The following is a 17,910-nucleotide window of genomic DNA, read 5'->3' on the forward strand; positions in this document are numbered from 1 at the left end:
AGATCTCATTCTAGAGCCCAACCTAAAATCAGGCTTGACCTATTCATACCAAATTGTGAGCAGAGTTTTGGGTTGTAATCCAAGATCACAATTTTTATTGCTCCTTTGTAATATATGATTTCTGTTCATGCATTTGTTTCTTTCATTATTATTCATATAGTGATGGCCAGTGTATAGGTGTGGCACTATGATTGGACCATGCATCACTTCAAAGAGAGCCCACAAGAGCTCTGCCTCTTATGATGATCTGTTGGAGAGCACGGCATAGAGCCCTTTGTCTCATTTATGCAGCAGGGGGAAGAAAAAGGGGGACTGACAAGTGAACTATTGACCAGTGCTATCATCTTGAAATAGGGAGTTCTAGGTCTGACCACCTCAGTCACTCCTGCATGTCAGCACTGAGGAGGCAGGGGCTAGCAGAAGACTAAGAGAGAAATCCGTGTATGCTATAAGTCCAGGTGGCTATTCTTGTCCTCCAGTGCACGATCTCCTCCATTCCCAGTTCTGGTGCTGTCTCCTATTACATCTTTTCTCATTTCCCTCTCCCCTTCCTTTTCAGTTTGTTCTCCATCCTGTTCTTAGTTCCAAAGTTCTCTTTTCTATCCTCCGTCCCTTTGCCAGTTACAGAGCTGCCCCCTTCTTTGGTTCCACTTCTCTCTCCTCCCTTGCCCTCTCTCCTCAGCTGTTCTTTCTCCTCCCAGCCTTCACCCTTACTTCTCTCCCCAACTACTGCCTTGCCCTTGGAGTCCCAGTACTGCACAACTTTTGGTGCAGGTGTGGTGTTTCTGCACCATTCTTGCTATGCTGTAGGAATGTAGCTGGCACCATGGCAATTGTTGGCATGTAGAAATTGAAGGTTCGGGAAGGTAGGAGAATCATAGAGAGAGTGAAAATCTTGGGGAGAGCGGGAAAGAAGAGATGCAGGTCACAGGGAATGAACAAAATAAATAAACAGGAATAAAAATGATAAAATGTGGAGAGAAAAAAAGGAAGAGAAAGGCAACCCCCAGGCTTTAAGAAAAGGAGAAAGCTGGACTAGCTGAATTGAGGGAAAGGGAAGGAAGAGGGTATTGAGACACAGCACTATGGGTACACGTCCCACACAGAAACCTTCGATCAGCAAACAAAGCACTCTTAACCATTCCATCAGTCAAGACAGCAATACTAACCCAAGTGAGAGAAAGGGCCCTATATTTGGCAGGCCCTACACTATGGAACACAATGCCTCTTGAGATCAGATTACAAAGAGATTTCAAAACCTTTAAGAAAAGTTTAAAAACATGGCTTTATAAACAAGCCTTTTACAAAGAAACCGGAAAATAGAAAATACACAGGAATTGGCAGAAGAGCACCAGTAAACAGCACCCGTAATGGAGAAGGTTTTCATGGGTAATGATTCAGATGGACTGAATCAAATCACGGAAAGATTAAATGATTTCTTTGCTTCGGTGTTTACTGAAGAGGATGTTTACAGTAAACAGCACTATTCCTAAAATGTGCTGGATAATATTTTTAATAACTTTATTTCACAACTAACGTAGTAGTAAAAGATGTGAATTTTACCTGTGAATAGTACCTTACAGGTACACATGGTCAGGACCTACATCACTAAACAAGCGAAGCTTTTTTGTTTATGATAAAATGTAACCGAACCTTTTTGGCACCTGTTGGAATGTACGATAGTACATATTCACCCATCCTAATCTATGTGCCTACATGTAAACCATTGCGATGGTATATAACTTAGCGACGGTATAGAAAAGATTTTAAATAAATCAATAAAATAAACAGGATAGTCTAGGAAAGGTGACAGGACCTGGAGAAACAGAGGTGTATCGATAAGCACACAGAGATGGAAGAAAAAGAGGACATAAAAGAGAAACTAGAAATGAGATGAAGATGAAAAAAATGATTGAGAAGACAATGGATATGGAGAAGAGCAAGGATAAAACAGGACAAGAAAAGTGAGAAACCAGAGATACAAAAAGATGACTGAGAAAGAGGTACATTGGGGACAATATAGGGAGAAAGGAGTATGTAGGAGAACCAGGGTGGGAGGGATGGTAATGACCTTTCACCTGCCATACCACATATGTTTTGACTCACTAACCACCCGAGTCTCTGTATAGCATAACAATGTGTATACAATAAATGTTAGTAGCAGTTGCCCTTGAAAGGTGTTTCCTAAAAACATAGTCATGGCATTAGCTTGTGTTGCAGTGAAATTTATGCTACATCTGCTGAATGTATACCACATCTGCCAGTGTTAATTTGTAATCTTTGACACAACTATATACTTTGCAGGTTTATCCCACTAGTTGAAAGAAAGCAAATCACAAACAGTTCAGGGATCTTCTTTTCCTCAGTCCTATACTATTTGCATCAAGTGTTTTAGTGTGAGTTACGTTAAAAGATACTCCCTCTTAAGGCAGTATTGTGACATATTAGAGCTTTTCTAGACATTAAAGAAAATGACTAATATATTTGCAAGAGTAGATGATACGTTTTCATTAAAAAAAAAAAAAAAAAAAAAAGCTCCATTTAGCAAAAATGGTTTGCTAGAGTGCAGATTATAGGAAACTAGAAGTAAAAGCCCATCCAAGGAAGGGGAAATACTGTGATGTGTAGGAAGCACATAACTGAGTTATGTTTTAGTAGCATCATACCATCTATCTCCTCTTTCCCTTATTCCCTCTTCTAAAGCCCCTTTTGATCCCCTCATTTTCCCTCTTTCATTTCCTCTCCCCATCTGATCCCCTCGCTCACTCTGACTCTCTCCCCCTGGTTCTTCCATGAACTCACCCAGGTTTACTCCCCCTTCTAAACCCCTAACTCACCTTGGTTAACTACTCCATTCCACAAATCCTTCATTCAGCCTGGTTCACTCCTTCCTCCCACCTCATGAATCCCTCTCTTACCCCGATGCGCTTTCCCTTATCTCCTCACTCCCACTGATCACAATCCCTAATTCACTTCCTCCCCCTAAGCAATTCCCTTGCACACTGGTTTCCTCCCCCCCCAAAACCCTTCAATCACCCCGATTTACTCCCCCCTCCCAAATCCTTCACCCTGGTTCACTACCCCCCCCCCCCCCCATTCACTCTGGTTCACGCACTCCCCCACCTCATGAACACCTCACTTATACCAGTTCACTCACTCACTACCCCACTTTCCCAGTTCACTCAGTTCTCCCCATTCATTCTCTTCTCTCTACTCTGCAATACCCAGTCCTCCTCTCCCAGAATTAAACCTCCCCCCCTCCTGCCACTCACCGGCTGCTATTGGCCAAACAGGAGGAGGACAGTGGCTTTGTAGTGTTTCCAGAACATCCTTCTTCCTCCCCTTGCTGGGGCCTGAGTGTTGTGCCTTCAACCACATGGCTCAAAGCACACCATATAGGTCCTGGCAGGGGAGGAGGGGAGGACGCACTAGAGACACTGTATGGCCGCCTCCTGTTTGGCTGATTGGAGTTGGTGGGGGCGGGTAGATTATGCTGTCCACTGCCCCGGTAACTCTTCTGGGGCAGGCAGGAGAGGTTAAATGCACCATCCATGGCTACCAATGTTTGTCTTCTAGGATGGGCTCACGTTCCATAGAGAAAGGGAGAGGGGCAGAGCTGGAGAGGCAGGGGCCTATGCAGTCGGGGCAGCTTTCCTCTTCATTATAGTTGAGAAAGCAACAAGGCAGGCTGTCTAACAAAGCCGTTGGGGCAACAAAAGGAAGATTAGAAGCCAATATGTCCAAATTCCGATCTTTTATTCTTATATTTTAGCCTTCAATAAAAGATCTGAATTTGGACATATTGGCTTCTAATCTTCCTCTTCATTATAGTTACATACATAATGAATATATATTTCTTTTTCAGGAGAGAAGTGTTTCAGTTCACTTTGGCTTCTCAGTGCAAACATTTCATCATAGGCGAGCAGAAATAGTTATAGTTTAGGTCTCTATTACCATGAACAAGTTTCTTGCTGTATATTTTACCATGGGAGCATTTAGATAGTGACTTAGATCAAGAAAAGTTTAAATTAGCTTGTGTTAACCAGTATTGACCCATATTGGATACAGTTACAGTTCAGCCATTATCAAACTTAAAAGGACCTGTCAATCCTTTCAACTGGCTTAAAGCAATCCTCAGGAAAAAAAATGACACACATCCATCAGGATCTATAAATAAAAACAACCAGTATCAGCAGTGTATATGATTTTCTTTAGTATTCCAAAATATGAAATATATCAATTATTGTGAGGAACTTTACTATTATTAATATTACTATTTGGTGTGCTCTACTACAGTTTTTATGCGCTCTTTCTGCAAAAAAAGATCTTATTTCCAGTCATGGCTTTCCTTCTATCTGTCTGTCCTCTCTATCAGTGACCCCCTCACCATGCAAAAACCACCCGAGAGATTTCACTGAAGCTTGGTTGATCATCTGTTGCCATTGGTCTCACTCTTCCTGAGAAATTGCAAGTGGGTCCAACCAGGAGTTGGCACATTATGGGGATTGGAGTTATATGTGATATATAGGGAGTTATATATGATTAGTAACTGTTACTGGAAAATCGGTATATAAAAGTGCTAAATAAATAAATAAATAAATAAATAAATAAAATGTTGCCGCAACTTGCTAGCACTGCCGAACAGTACTTTTGTAACAGATTATTGCTAGTCGTGCCTTGAAATGCTAACAGTGGTGTGGGGCTGGGGAAGAGCGACGTCGCGTGTATGTCAAGGAATGTGAGAGAGTTTGCATAAGAACTGCACTGTTCGTGTTATGCGACACTGAAAGAGGTGTGAGGCTGGGGAAGAGCAGCAGGTGTGTGCAGATGATTGAACACATCGTTGACAAAACCAGGGAAATAGCTAAAGTAAACGTATGCCATCTAGATAGAACTCTTGCATTAACATATACATCCTTGTAGAAAAAAAAGGAACACCACGTAGTGTATGATCAGAGAGAAATGCATTTGCTCTGATCATACACCTTTTCTACTTGTTCATGCTCTGCTTGCTGTTGCTTTTCTCACTGCATCACCGTTTCCTTTCTGCATGATTTAACAAGTGCAATGACTTCTTTCTGTTAATATTATATCCTCTTAAAAGCGAAGGCATAGGGCTGCTGTCTTTTTACAAGAAGTAAGGGCAGAAGATTCCATTTAGAGTCATTTCATGTTTTGACTATTGCAATATACAACAATACAGAGTGCTCAGTCTTCCCTGTGCAGTTTCTTACATGGACACAATGGCACCATGTGAGAGGGGCTGCAAAAAGTAAACAGTCTGGGGTTTTTACAGGGCTTGGCCAGGCTGAAATGCACATGCCCTTTTTCCTTTTCACTCTTTGGGCAGATGCAGTAAACAGTCATTGAAGCAGGCATTCTAGAATTTGAGTAGCTGGAATTACATTTCATTACAAACTTAATTTTTTGTGCTATTGCTTTTCAGTATTCTTTTGTATACTTGCATCAATGTTCTATTTTATTCAAGAATGTGTAAGAAATTCATTTATCTGTGCATACAGTTCAGTCTGCAATTGCCTGATGAATGGAGTGTCTCTTTTAAATGTCTTTAATTCTTGAAAGCTAGCCAAAACCTATTTTAGTTTGTGGACCTATTGGAAATTTGTATATTATGAATAACATTGTCAGTGGTACCTGAAGACTGGAGGGTTGCCTATGTAACGCCATTTGATCCAGGAAATTACAGACAGTGAGCCTGATGCCTATGCCAGGCAAAATGGTAGAAACTATCATAAAGAACAAAATTGCCAAACTTATAGATAAGCATAGTTTAATGGGACAAAGCCAACATGGATTTAGCCAAGGGAAGTCTCTCCTCACAAATTTGCTACATTTTTTTGAGCGCGTAAATAAACATGGATAAAGGTGAGCCAATTGATATAGTATATCTGGATTTCCAGAAAGCATTTGACAAAGTCCCTCATGAGAGACTTCTTAGGAAATTGGAAAGTCATGGGAATAGATGGCAGTGTCCTATTGTGGATTGCCAACTGGTTAAAATCTAGAAAACAGAGAGTAGGGGTAAATGGTAAATGTTCCCAATGGAAAAAGGTAAATAGTGGAGTGCTCCAGGGATATGTTCTGGGACCGATGCTTTTTAATATATTTATAAATAACTTGGAAATGGGAACAAGTGAGGGGATCAAATTTGCCAATAAATCAATATTATTCATAGTTGTCAAATCACAAGAGGATTGTGAGAACTTGCAAGAGGACATTGCAAAACTGGGAGACTGGGCATGCAAATGACAAATGAAATTTAATGTAGACAAATGCAAAGTGGTGCACTTAGGGAAGAGTAACCCAAATTATAGCTACAAAATGCAAGGTTCCACATTAGAAGTCACCAGTCAGGAAAAGGATCTAGGCGTCATCATTGAAAATACATTGAAGTGTTCTGCTCAGGGTGCAGCAGCAGCCATGAAAGCAAACAGAATGCTAGGGATTATTAGGAAAGGAATGGAGAATAAAACAGAGAATATCATAATGCCTTTGTAGCGCTCCATGGTGCGACCTTATCTTCAGTATTGTGTTCAGTTCTGGTCACCATATCTGAAAAAAGATATAGCAGAATTAGAAAAAGTACAGAGATGGGAAACCAAGATGATAAAGGGGATGGAACAGTTCCCCTATGAAGAAAGGCTAAAGAGGTTAGGACTCTTCACCTTGGAGAAGAGACGGCTGAGAGGTAGACATGATAAAGGTCTATAAAATAAGTGGAATGGAACAAGTAAACGTTAATCAGTTGTTTACTCTTTCGAAAAGTATAAAGACCAGGGGACATACAATGAATTTACTGGGTAATACATTTAAAACTAATAAGAGAAAATATTTTTTTACTCAATGCATAATTAAGCTCTTAAATTTGTTGCCAGAGGATGTGGTAAAATCTATTAGTATAAGTGCGATTAAAAAAGGTTTGGACAAGCTCCTGGAGGGAAAAGTCCATTAACAATTAAGATAGAGTTGCAGAAATCCACTGCTTATTCTTGAGATAAGCAGCTTGGAATCTATCTACCCCTTGGGATCCTGTCAGGTACTTGTGACTTGGCTTGGCCACTGTTGAAAACAGGATACTAAGCTTGATGGACCCTTGGTCTGACCCAGTATGGCAAGCCTTATGCTCTTATGAGTTAGTCTGCTACAAAGGGATCACCTGTAGTCTGTATGCTGATCTGTTTGTATAGATTTATAAACCTAAATATTCCTTTGGATTTATGCTTGTAAACAATCTTAACTTGCTAAATATATCCTACTTTCCAATTAAGGGAAGTTCTTTGTTGATTTCTGTTTTATATGTGCTGTTGGCTCATTTGAAACAATCGAGTAGAGTTCTTGATAAACTATATTTCTCATAACTCTCATTTGCAATATCATAAAAGTAAAATGGAGTACTGCATTATAGTTGTGTGATTACTGTAACATAATTTCTTGCTATCTGTTCATTTGTGTTATATCTATAATGTAGCTCTAGCACAGTTTTTGTGATTGAATTTCCAATAATTTTTTTTATTTTTGGCTAGGCTCACTTCATATCCAGTGGATTTGGAAGTCCAAGATGTGTACTTACTTTTGTTGTCTTGACTGGCAGATGCCACATAGTCTCAGGTTCATCTGGACTTTCTAACGTGTTTTGCCAGGACAGCAACAGCAAGTTAACATTTATAGTTTGTACTATTCAACTGTGGCAGATTATAACAGCAGAGACAACCTAAAGTCTTGGGGGTAGATTTTCAGAGGTACGCGCAGGCGTACATGTGCGCGTGCTACCCGGCACACACACATGTACACCCGATTTTATAACATGTGCGCGCATGTTATAAAATCAGGGGTCGGCACGCGCAAGAGGGTGCACAATTGTGCACCTTGCGCGCGCCGAGCCCGTGCTGAGCTGCGCTGCCTTCCCCCGTTCCCTATCCCCCCACCCCACCTTCCCTTTCCTTCCTTCCCCCGCCCTTTCCCCCGCCCTTTCCCCCTACCTTTTTCTTTTTTTTTACTTCTGTTTTAAAACTTACTTAAGCCCTGGGGCTGAAATAAGTTGCGCGCGCCGGCCAAGCGGCAAATGACCGCTCTATGGGAGGCCTCTGCCCCCACCCCGCTCTACCCATTCCCTTTAGTAAAGCCCCGGGACTTAGACGCTTCCTGGAGCTTTATGCGCGTCGCCAGACCTTTTGAAAATAGGCCCGATGCGCGTAAGCCACTCTATGCGTGTAAATATTTGAAAATCTGGCCCTTGGTTATCCAAGTTTCCCAAATGGGAATTATTGTTGAAATAGATTTCAGTATCATTGCCATCCAACTACTAAAATAAATACTAAGTCACCTTGGAAGTAGTACTAGGATTACTGTTGAAATCAGTTTTACCCTTCAACTTGCACAATAGAGCAGCAAAGGTTACCTAAATATCTGGCCTTCCGTGCTTTCCTGGTTAGTATTACTATTGACTATATTTTCTGTGCCACTATAATTTCAGTAGAAATATTGCCACTAAGTAACTATCAACAGCAAAATAAAAATATTATTTTACATAGATTGCTGGTGTATTACAAGTTTTAATGTATGTGCATCTTCATAGAAGCATTTTCTGTTCTGAAATTCAAAAATGCAATTGACAGTTACCTGAAATTATTGAAGTTCATATTCAAAAGATTTATTTGGCTAATTTTTGGGAGTCAATCAAACAAATCTTTGGGGTTTAAATCATACACCCCTCCCACCCACAGTGGGGCAGATAAAGTTTATCCAGGAAAATTGTTGTGCGTAGGCCAAATAATATTGTTTTGTGTCATGTCGTTTTAGGGAGACGTTTTAGCATGAATCTCATTTTGTTGGGGCTAGTTTCATTTTTTTTTTGTTCCAGCAAATTGTGCACACTTTTTCTGAATAGCATGCACTGTTTACCACTTAGTAGTGTTGGCCATCATGAAACCTATGGCAAAGAATGAATACAAATTTCTTTCATGGAAAACATTATTTCTCATAATGATCATTTTATCTTGAAGAGTAAGTGAATTTCAAGCATTAGTAATTGATTCTCCTTTCTTACAGATATTCAAAAACAAAGTAATGTTGCAAACTCATTTAAAATTTATGCTGAAATTGGTTACTCAATTCCAATTAAATCAATCCATAGTTCTGCCTATATACTTTCTGAAGCTGCTCTCCAACACAACAGACACTTCATATGCTGGACTGAAGAAGAGCATTTACTTTCTATTTAGAAAGAACAAGGCCACTAACTAAGAAAATCTTCTCAACTGTTCATCTCAATAGATCAAAATAAACAAAAGTAGGGAAGCAAACATTATCATCTTGGTTGTCAGACTTTATCGCATTCTGCGATAAAGTAGGAGGCGTACACTCCCAAAAAGGATTAAAGCTCATCAGGTTTGAGCTTCAGCAAGGCAGCAATATGGCCCTCCATTCATATCTTTGCCAAACACTATTAGCTCAAAGGTCTCGAATGGACAGTGTTTTGACCAAATAATTCTCAAGAATCTATTCAAATAAATACGTCAACTTTCCGATCATCATAATGATATGGATTGCTAAGAAATGTGTGTATATCATTCACCATTTAAAATTAAGTAACCATCAACTAGGGAATCCCCATTTGTGTGTCAGTTTTTGTCCTGCTTGTCCAAAGAAAAAGCAAAGTTACTTACCTATAACAGGTGTTCTCTGTAGAGAGCATGACAAATCAACCATACAACCCCTCCCACCTTCCCGTAGAATTAAAATTTTAGCTAGTGAATGGAATGAGGAGACATGCATGGGGGCAGGTGTGTAGGAGCTCCTGCACATTTATTTATTTATTTATTTATTTAAAATTTTTATATACCGGCATTCATGTTGCAAACACATCATGCCGGTTTACATATAACAGGGGTGTACAGTAAACAATTCAATAACCTATTTGTGTAGAAGGAAGCAGTTACAAATAACAAGGTAATAGAACTGGGAGGAGAGAAGAAAAGAAAGAGAATAACATTAGGTATAGGTATTTACATTAGTAATAACATTTTTACATGTGGAAGTGGTAGAATCTGGCTGAATAGAATTAATCGGTGTCCGGGAAAGCTTTTTTAAACAGCCAGGTCTTAAGTCTCTTCCTGAAGGTTGGGAGGCTGGGCTCCTGTCTAAGGTCCGGTGGGATGGAGTTCCATAGAAGGGGGCCGGCTGTTGAAAAGGCCCGATCTCTCAAGGTAATGTGTTTGGTAGTTTTGGCTGGGGGCACTTGAAGAGATCCTCTGAGTGTGTCTCTTGTTGGTCTGGAGGAGTTATAAATTTGGAATGGGACTTGTAAGTCGAGTGGGGTGTGTTGATGGATGGTTTTGTATATTATGGAAAGAGATTTGTAGAGGATTCTAAAGTGAACAGGCAACCAGTGGAGATCTTTTAGGATTGGAGATATATGGTCCCTCCTCCTGGAGTTTGTCAGTAATCTTGCCGCAGCGTTTTGTAACATCTGGAGGGGTCTAGTATAGGAGGAAGGTAGGCCCAGAAGGATAGAGTTACAGTAATCGATCTTAGAAAAAATGATAGCTTGTAGAATGGTTCTGAAGTCCTGAGTGTGGAAGAGTGGTCTAATTCTTTTCAGAACTTGGAGTTTGTGGAAACAGTCCTTGGTGGTTCTGTTGATGTAAGCTTTAAGGTTCATCCGGTTATCAATTAATACTCCTAGATCTCTCACCTGTGTAGTAGTTGGGATAGTTGGAGGATTAGAGATGGCATTATTATCTGGGGAGATGAGAAGCAGTTCTGTTTTAGAGGAGTTTAAAACTAGGTTTAGGTTAGCCAGGAGATGTTTAATTTCGAAGAGACAGTTTTCCCAGTGAACCAATGTTTTTGTGTAAGATTCTTTAATGGGTATCACGATCTGGATGTCGTCGGCGTAGAGGAAATGTTTGAGGTTAAGGTTGGAGAGGAGTTGGCAGATAGGTAAAAGATAAATGTTAAAGAGTGTAGGTGACAGTGAGGAGCCCTGGGGGACACCTATGGATGCGTCCATTCGTGAAGATTCTTTGTTCTGTATCTTAACCTTGAAGCCTCTGTTGGAGAGAAAAGATTTAAACCATGAGAGAGCTGTGCCTGAGATACCTATAGAAGCCAGAATGGAAGTGAGAATGGAATGATTGACCGTATCAAAGGCGGCTGATAGGTCCAGTAGAATTAAGAGGAAGGATTGGCCTTTGTCAAGGCCCATTAATATGAAGTCAGACATGGAGATGAGGAGGGATTCTGTGTTCAGTGACTTGCGAAATCCGTATTGTGATTGGAATAGGATTTTGTTTTCTTCTATGTATTCGGAGAGTTGAGTATTGACAACTTTTTCTAGAATCTTGGCTATGAATGGGAGATTGGCGATAGGACGGAAGTTGTTGGGGTCTTTAGGATCCAAGTTGGGTTTCTTGAGTAGAGGTTTGATGGAGGCCAATTTGAGGTCGTCAGGATATAGTCCTTGGGAGAGTGAGCAGTTTATGATGTCCGACAAGGTTTTAGCGATGGAGTCAGGGATGGCCAGGAGCAGTTTGGTGGGGATAGTATCCAAAGGATGGGAGGAAGGTTTCATTCTTCTTATAAGAGTTTGTATCTCTAAGATAGAGATGGGTTCAAGTGTTTCCAGACCATTGTTGTTGAGGGATGATTGTTGAAGAGACTGGTAATGAGCAGGGTCGGTGGGATTAGAAGGCAGATGAGTTAGAAGGCTGTTGACTTTGTTGTGAAAATGAAGAGCAAGTTCTTCAGCTTTGGGTTGTGCTAGGTCGTTGGGAATCTCCTGTGGGATGATTTGGGTGAGATTGGAGACATAGGCGAAGAGGGCTTTTGCGTCGAAGATTAAGTGGTGAATCTTGGATGCATAGTAGTCCCTTTTGGATTTAGAGGTAGTTGACTTGTATTGATGGAGGGTGGCTTTGTAGATGGATCGTGTATTGGTGCTTGGGGATTTGCGCCAGTCGCTCTCTTTCTGTCTTAGATTTTGTTTTAGCTTTCTTAGTTCTTCTGTGAACCATGGTTGTCTTTTGGAGGCGTTTGGGAGTGATTTTTTGGTTGCTAGCGGACATAGCTTGTCGGCTATGGAATCTGTGATGGCTTTCCAAGAGCGGAGAGCTGTGTTCGGGTTTGAGAGATCAATGGATGGAAGTTGAGAGGCTAGGTGGGAGCTGAGGTCTTCTGTAGAGCAGGATCTTCTGTATGGGAAAGATGGTGAGGGCCCTGTATGGGAAAGATGGTGAGGGCCCTGTATGGGAAAGATGGTGAGGGCTCAGAAAGGTTTCCTTTCTGATCTCCGAGAGTGCCTTTTCCAGGCTGGAGCCATCAGATGACTTCACCATTTGTGTGGCTGATTTGTCCTGCTGTCTATGGAGAATATTTGTTATAATAAGCAACTTCTCTTTATAAAATGTATGCGTATTACTTTTAATTAGAAAAGTATCTGCAGAAAAAGCAGGCGCAAATACTGCAGATACTTTCTTTGCAGCGATTTTCAAAATGCAAGAATGCACAAAGCCTGCAGAAAAAATTAACTGTGGACTTCTTAGTAATGCAGATGGTTTGATTATTACTCCCTAGTTCTTATCATCATGTGTTTCAAGCTACAAATTTTTTTTATTTTGCAAATTGATTAATTGTGAATCAACCGATTTTGTAATATAGTGGAAAAAATTGATATTTTTGGCAAAACTGAGCAAGTGAAAATCATGATTTAACATAAATGTGCTTCTGTAATTTTACCTATAACAGTGCTGTTATGCCTTCTCAATATTAGAAAAGGAAATTGAAATTAACCATTATTAAATGCAAAATGTATTAACATTGGCCTTGTAATTTAGTGCAAGATATAAAGTTTAGTTAATTTATATGTCCATGATTAACTAATCACAGTTCTAAAAGATGAACACATTTGCATTCATTTGCATGTCTTGAGCATTGACTTATTTGCTTTCCTAACTATTGCTGTAATAGAAATTTTGTAATTTCATAGATTCTTCAGAAATAGATTTGTGAGAAGTTAATACTGTCAAAAAAATAAAATAGCCTTGCTTGTAATGTATCATATTCAGTATTAAAATGCTAATTGGAAATCATGACCTTTGGTGTTATGTTTTGTTTTTTTTGCACTTACAGCACAAATGAAAATAATGTTTAAATTGAGACATAAACCTGAGACTACCACAGTACCTTAAAGGAATTTGTTGCTTCTTAAGTGTGGCATACATAACAGTGTTGTACCACTTGGGATTAGAATAATGTGCTAAACTCTGCTTTGTTCTAATATGCTGGATCCTTATAAATGAAAAGTAACATGACCAGAGCACTGGCAATTACATGGCAACCCCCACCCCTCAGTTTCTCTTTCCCCAGATAGGTCAGTTTCTCAGCGGCTTTTGTGTAACTCGATTCTGAAGAATGAAAATTCCCATCAAGAGCATGGTAATTGGGCAGATGCGCAGAAGTTAAAAGACAAATGAGCAGTTTGCATGCTCTCCTTGCTTTTTCCCAAAGTACTTAGCTGCATCACTTTCCTTGCCTGCCCAGTGTGCCCACTCCTCTGTGTATCTCCTTGCTCTAGCTATGAATCCCTCCATCCGTTTGCTGCTGCAGTGAAGCTATTATGCAGTGCTGCTCTCCTTTGACACCATCCCCAGGTCACTACTGTGAGACACTGCTATAGGGCAAGCAGCGCTGCCAAGAGGAGGCAGAAAAATACTGAACATTGGCCTGTGATTTAAATCAAGGCCTCCCAGCAAGAACAGGATACTGGAGAATTTAGACCTCAGGGCAGGAGAGCACAGGGCTGCCTGATGCAAGGCATTGGGCTTGAAAGTACTATATGTATTGGTCACAAAGTATGGGGGGCACAAGATAGCTTAGAGGCCATGGCCTACAAGCCCAACCTTCAGATGCAGGTTTGCTAGAAGGGCAAGAAGAAGAGAACCAACAAATCTTGATCCATCCCTGGACAGTATGTGTTATGATATCGAGGTGTTTGGTGGATTCTTAGGGGCAACAGTGATAGTGACTCCCACGGGGAGGAGCCCCATTAGGGAACTGTAGCACCAGGCTAGACTCAGATGCACAAACACAGAGAATATATCTTTATTATGCAGCTTGTATGGTTCACAAGAGGTGGCAGTAGAGAGTGGATTAGGTAGCAACAGTCTGTGATCCTCAGAGGAGGAGACCCGTCCCTCAATGGTGGTATAAGGCTCCAATGCAGATATCCAGTGAGGTGTCTCTGTAGCTAATAGGTAGAGTTCCAGCAGGTAGAAGAATTGGTAGCAGGCACCAGGATAGACACACAGGCCCTCGAGGAGCGAGTACCTGGAATCAGGATAGGCACCTGGAAATAAGCAAAGGGCCCCCGAGGAGCAGGTACCCAAGTTAGTAGAACCCTGAAAGATGAAGATAGCTTCCAGCAGCAGCAGAAGCGGCAGAGCAGCTTCAGACCGGAACAAATCCAATCCGTTGCTAACTCGGCGAGAGTCAGCAAATGGGCAACTTTTTGTAGTCGGAACCAGTGACATCACTCGAGCGGGACGCCCCGAGGTTCACACCAACACTTCTATAAGATGAGAGGTGTGCGCTCGCGCGTGTCCTAGGAGGCCTCATGTCAACATGGCGGGGCGCCGCGCCAAAGCCGCTCCGGGGACACCGGAGGGTGCGGCAAGGAGACGCTATGGATGCCATTCTCCCGAGGCTGGTGGAGAAGGCTGAAATAGCGGTAAGGCATGATGGGCAAAGCCATCTGAGACCGACGGACGCAACTGTATGTTCAGCCTTTGAAGGGAGATAGCCAGCAAGGAGGCCTACCCTCTTAGGATATATCAGTGAAGGGGCAGCTAGTTACCTGTCTTGGGCAAAAGCGTCTGCAGGTAGCACAGCAGTGGCTCATGGCAAGTCCCAGTACTACACTGCAGCCAGGACAGAGCTGTGTTGAGTATCAAAGACCATGGAAACTTGGGCTGGGCTTCATGGGGAGAAAGACTCCAATTGTATCGCTATACTTTAACTAGATCACCAAACCAACACCTTCAGCGTTTTGTCGTGTACTGCTACTTTAGGGTTTTGTTTTTTCATAAACCCATAAGGGCTTTAACTTTTCATGAACTTGTCAATATTTTATTGGCGGCCATTAGATACAGTTGGATTCTTCTAAGCTGCAATAGAAAAAGCCACAGAAAAGCTAAGTAGATTATAATGAATTTTGAAGATAATCATTAGACCATAAGAAATTGCCATGCTGGGTCAGACCAAGGGTCCATCAAGCCCAGCATCCTGTTTCCAACAGAGGCCAAACCAGGCTACAAGTACCTGGCAATTACCCAAACACCAAGAAGATCCCATGCTACTGATGCAATTAATAGCAGTGGCTATTCCCTAAGTAAACTTGATTAATAGCAGTTAATGGACTTCTCCTCCAAGAACTTATCCAAACCTTTTTTGAACCCAGCTACACTAACTGCATTAACCACATCATCTGGCAACAAATTCCAGAGCTTAATTATGCATTGAATGAAAAGGAATTTTCTCCGATTAGTCTTAAATGTGCTACTTGCTAACTTCATGGAATGCTCCCTAGTCCTTCTATTATCCGAAAGTGTAAATAACTGATTCACATCTACTCGTTCAAGACCTCTCATGATCTTAAAGACCTCTATCATATCCCCCTCAGCCGTTTCCTCTCCAAACTGAACAGCCCTAACTTCTTCAGCCTTTCCTCATAGGTGAGCTGTTCCATCCCCTTTATCATTTTGGTTGCCCTTCTCTGTACCTTCTCCATTGCAACTATAACTTTTTTGATGTGTAATGGATTTTCATGTTAATAATTTCGGAGAAGAATTGATAAAATTACTTTTAAGGAAAATATAAAAATAAAAAATAATAAAATAAAAAATAAGACATTGGGGAGGGAGGAAGTTTTTTGGATCTATGATTGAGAATGCAGGACTAAGTGCAATTGGCAGCCACCACCTCTGTCTGGGCTCTCAGAACCTATGACCACATGACTCCCTCCTTGGTGAGTACTATTGCTCTCCATTATTCTCGCCTCTAATTGGCAAAAAAAAAGGAGGGGGGGAGCAGCTGTACCTAAAGAGAGAGTAATAGAGGGCAGGCATAGGGTTCTTGCTTTGCAATTTCCTTGAAGAGTTGGTGGCTCTCTCTTGCGACAAATGCCTCATTGGTCGAACCCCTCGGCTGTAGCTCAATAGGCCCCAGCATAGTGTGTAGTGGGGACATTATTTATTTATTTATTTATTTAGCATTTTTATATACCGACTTTCCAATAACAGAATTACTGATCAATTCGGTTTACATTTTAACAGAACAATAACATTGACAAGTAAATGTCTTACAAAGAACAGGTCGATATAACTTGGATAAGTAAATATGGGGTTAACCAGTAAAGATACATTGCCTAATATAGGTATAAGTAAAAGATACAGTGCCTAATGTAGGTTAAATAAACAGTTGCTAATTATAAGGGGAGGCCTAAGTTAAATAAACAGTTGCTAATTATAAGACTAGGTTATGTCTTCGACTGCCATAGATTAAGTGAGTTCTATAGATGATCTAAATAGCTCTCAGGTGGGTAATCATTGGCCGAGATGTTCCACAGGAAGCTGTTATGGGAAAGCTTGGTTGAACAACCAAGTCTTGAGTCTTTTTTTAAATGTAGATGAGCATTGCACTGCTCTGAGTTCTGGTGGGAGAGAGTTCCAGATTTTGGGGCCCGCTGTAGATTTTGCGGGTACCACATTAGTGGTACCCGCTCCCGCAATGCCTGACAGTCTGGAACAAGAATGCTCCAATCTTATGCTCACTCACCCGTTAGCATGACTGACCAACGGGAAGCTGACAGGAGTGCGGTAGGGCAACCGTGTCGCCACCAGAGCCCATGGACATGCTCAAACAGGTTGGAAAGGGCCCTGGTGCCATCATCCAGCCTTCCATGGAGCGGGTTCCCAGTATCTCCACCTTGAAACCCCAGAACCATAGCAGAAGGGGATGGGGACAGCATGGGTACCAACACAAAAGTAGATAATGTGTAACTGTGACACAGTCCAGTCATTAGATAATAGCATTGTAGTGCAGAGGAAAGGTGGACCAGGATGTAATGCCCCCAGGGAACCTAACACCCTTCCCCCCTCCTCCAGATATATGAGAGAGGGTCAGGAATAGTTCCCCATTCCTTCCGGGTTCTAGATCATCTTCTAAGGGACAATGAAGGGACTCAGATTCACCATGCAAGTATTGAAGGAGATATGCCTACTGGAGATATTCCCTAGATGAATATTATGACTATCCATAAAGACGATCCTCCAGTTAAGGTCCCTTTTACTTATTTCCTCATTAGATGAAGCGCTTTTATTCCCCTATTGTGTCACGTGCCTTCTCAGTACTCTTACCATAAATGCTCTCTGTATAGAGATTATAATGGGTCCCCTGATCATAGGAGGCATTTGCTGTATCATCCTCAGAGCCATCATCAGGAATACTACCACTTTCGTAGGTCTCCCTCCCCTATTGCACACCATTCCACAACTATGTCTGGTCTGCTTCCTTCTGCGCCATCTGTTGTCCTTCCCACAGGGTCCAGTGATGGTGGGTCCAGAATCTGTACCCAAGTGGTAACTCTGCCTCATTGTTACTGGCACCAACAGCTATTGCATCAACTTCTCCAGTGCATGGTGAGTCCATCTCCCTTGACCCACCTTCCCCAACTCTGGCAGGCCTCAATCCAAAGGATAAGCGCAGGAGTTGCAAGTGTTCTTTCCAGCACTTCATCACAGACTTCATCCTCTGCTTCCAGCACATCACGGTCATCGTTAGTCACTGGTAAACATGACAGCATGGCTTTACTGGGGCCCTCCATATCAGCAGGAA

General features: G+C 41.5%; 1 protein-coding gene across 6 annotated transcripts in view; it reads left to right on the top strand.

The window, feature by feature from the left end:
- The window catches only part of TBC1D22A (TBC1 domain family member 22A), a 970,480-nt gene that overhangs the window by 795,205 nt on the left and 157,365 nt on the right, over window positions 1–17,910 (top strand). For 3 of the 6 annotated variants that reach the window (XM_029617099.1, XM_029617098.1, XM_029617103.1), the window contains exon 14: window positions 9,070–9,819. The exons of the other annotated variants lie outside the window; for them this stretch is intronic. In XM_029617099.1, the coding sequence (XP_029472959.1) occupies window positions 9,070–9,264 (195 nt within the window). In that variant the 3' untranslated portion in view covers window positions 9,265–9,819. Of the gene's footprint in view, window positions 1–9,069; window positions 9,820–17,910 lie in introns of those variants that run through there. 6 annotated transcript variants of the gene reach the window in all.

This window comes from Rhinatrema bivittatum, chromosome 9 (assembly GCF_901001135.1).
Source record: "Rhinatrema bivittatum chromosome 9, aRhiBiv1.1, whole genome shotgun sequence".
NCBI lineage: Eukaryota > Metazoa > Chordata > Amphibia > Gymnophiona > Rhinatrematidae > Rhinatrema > Rhinatrema bivittatum.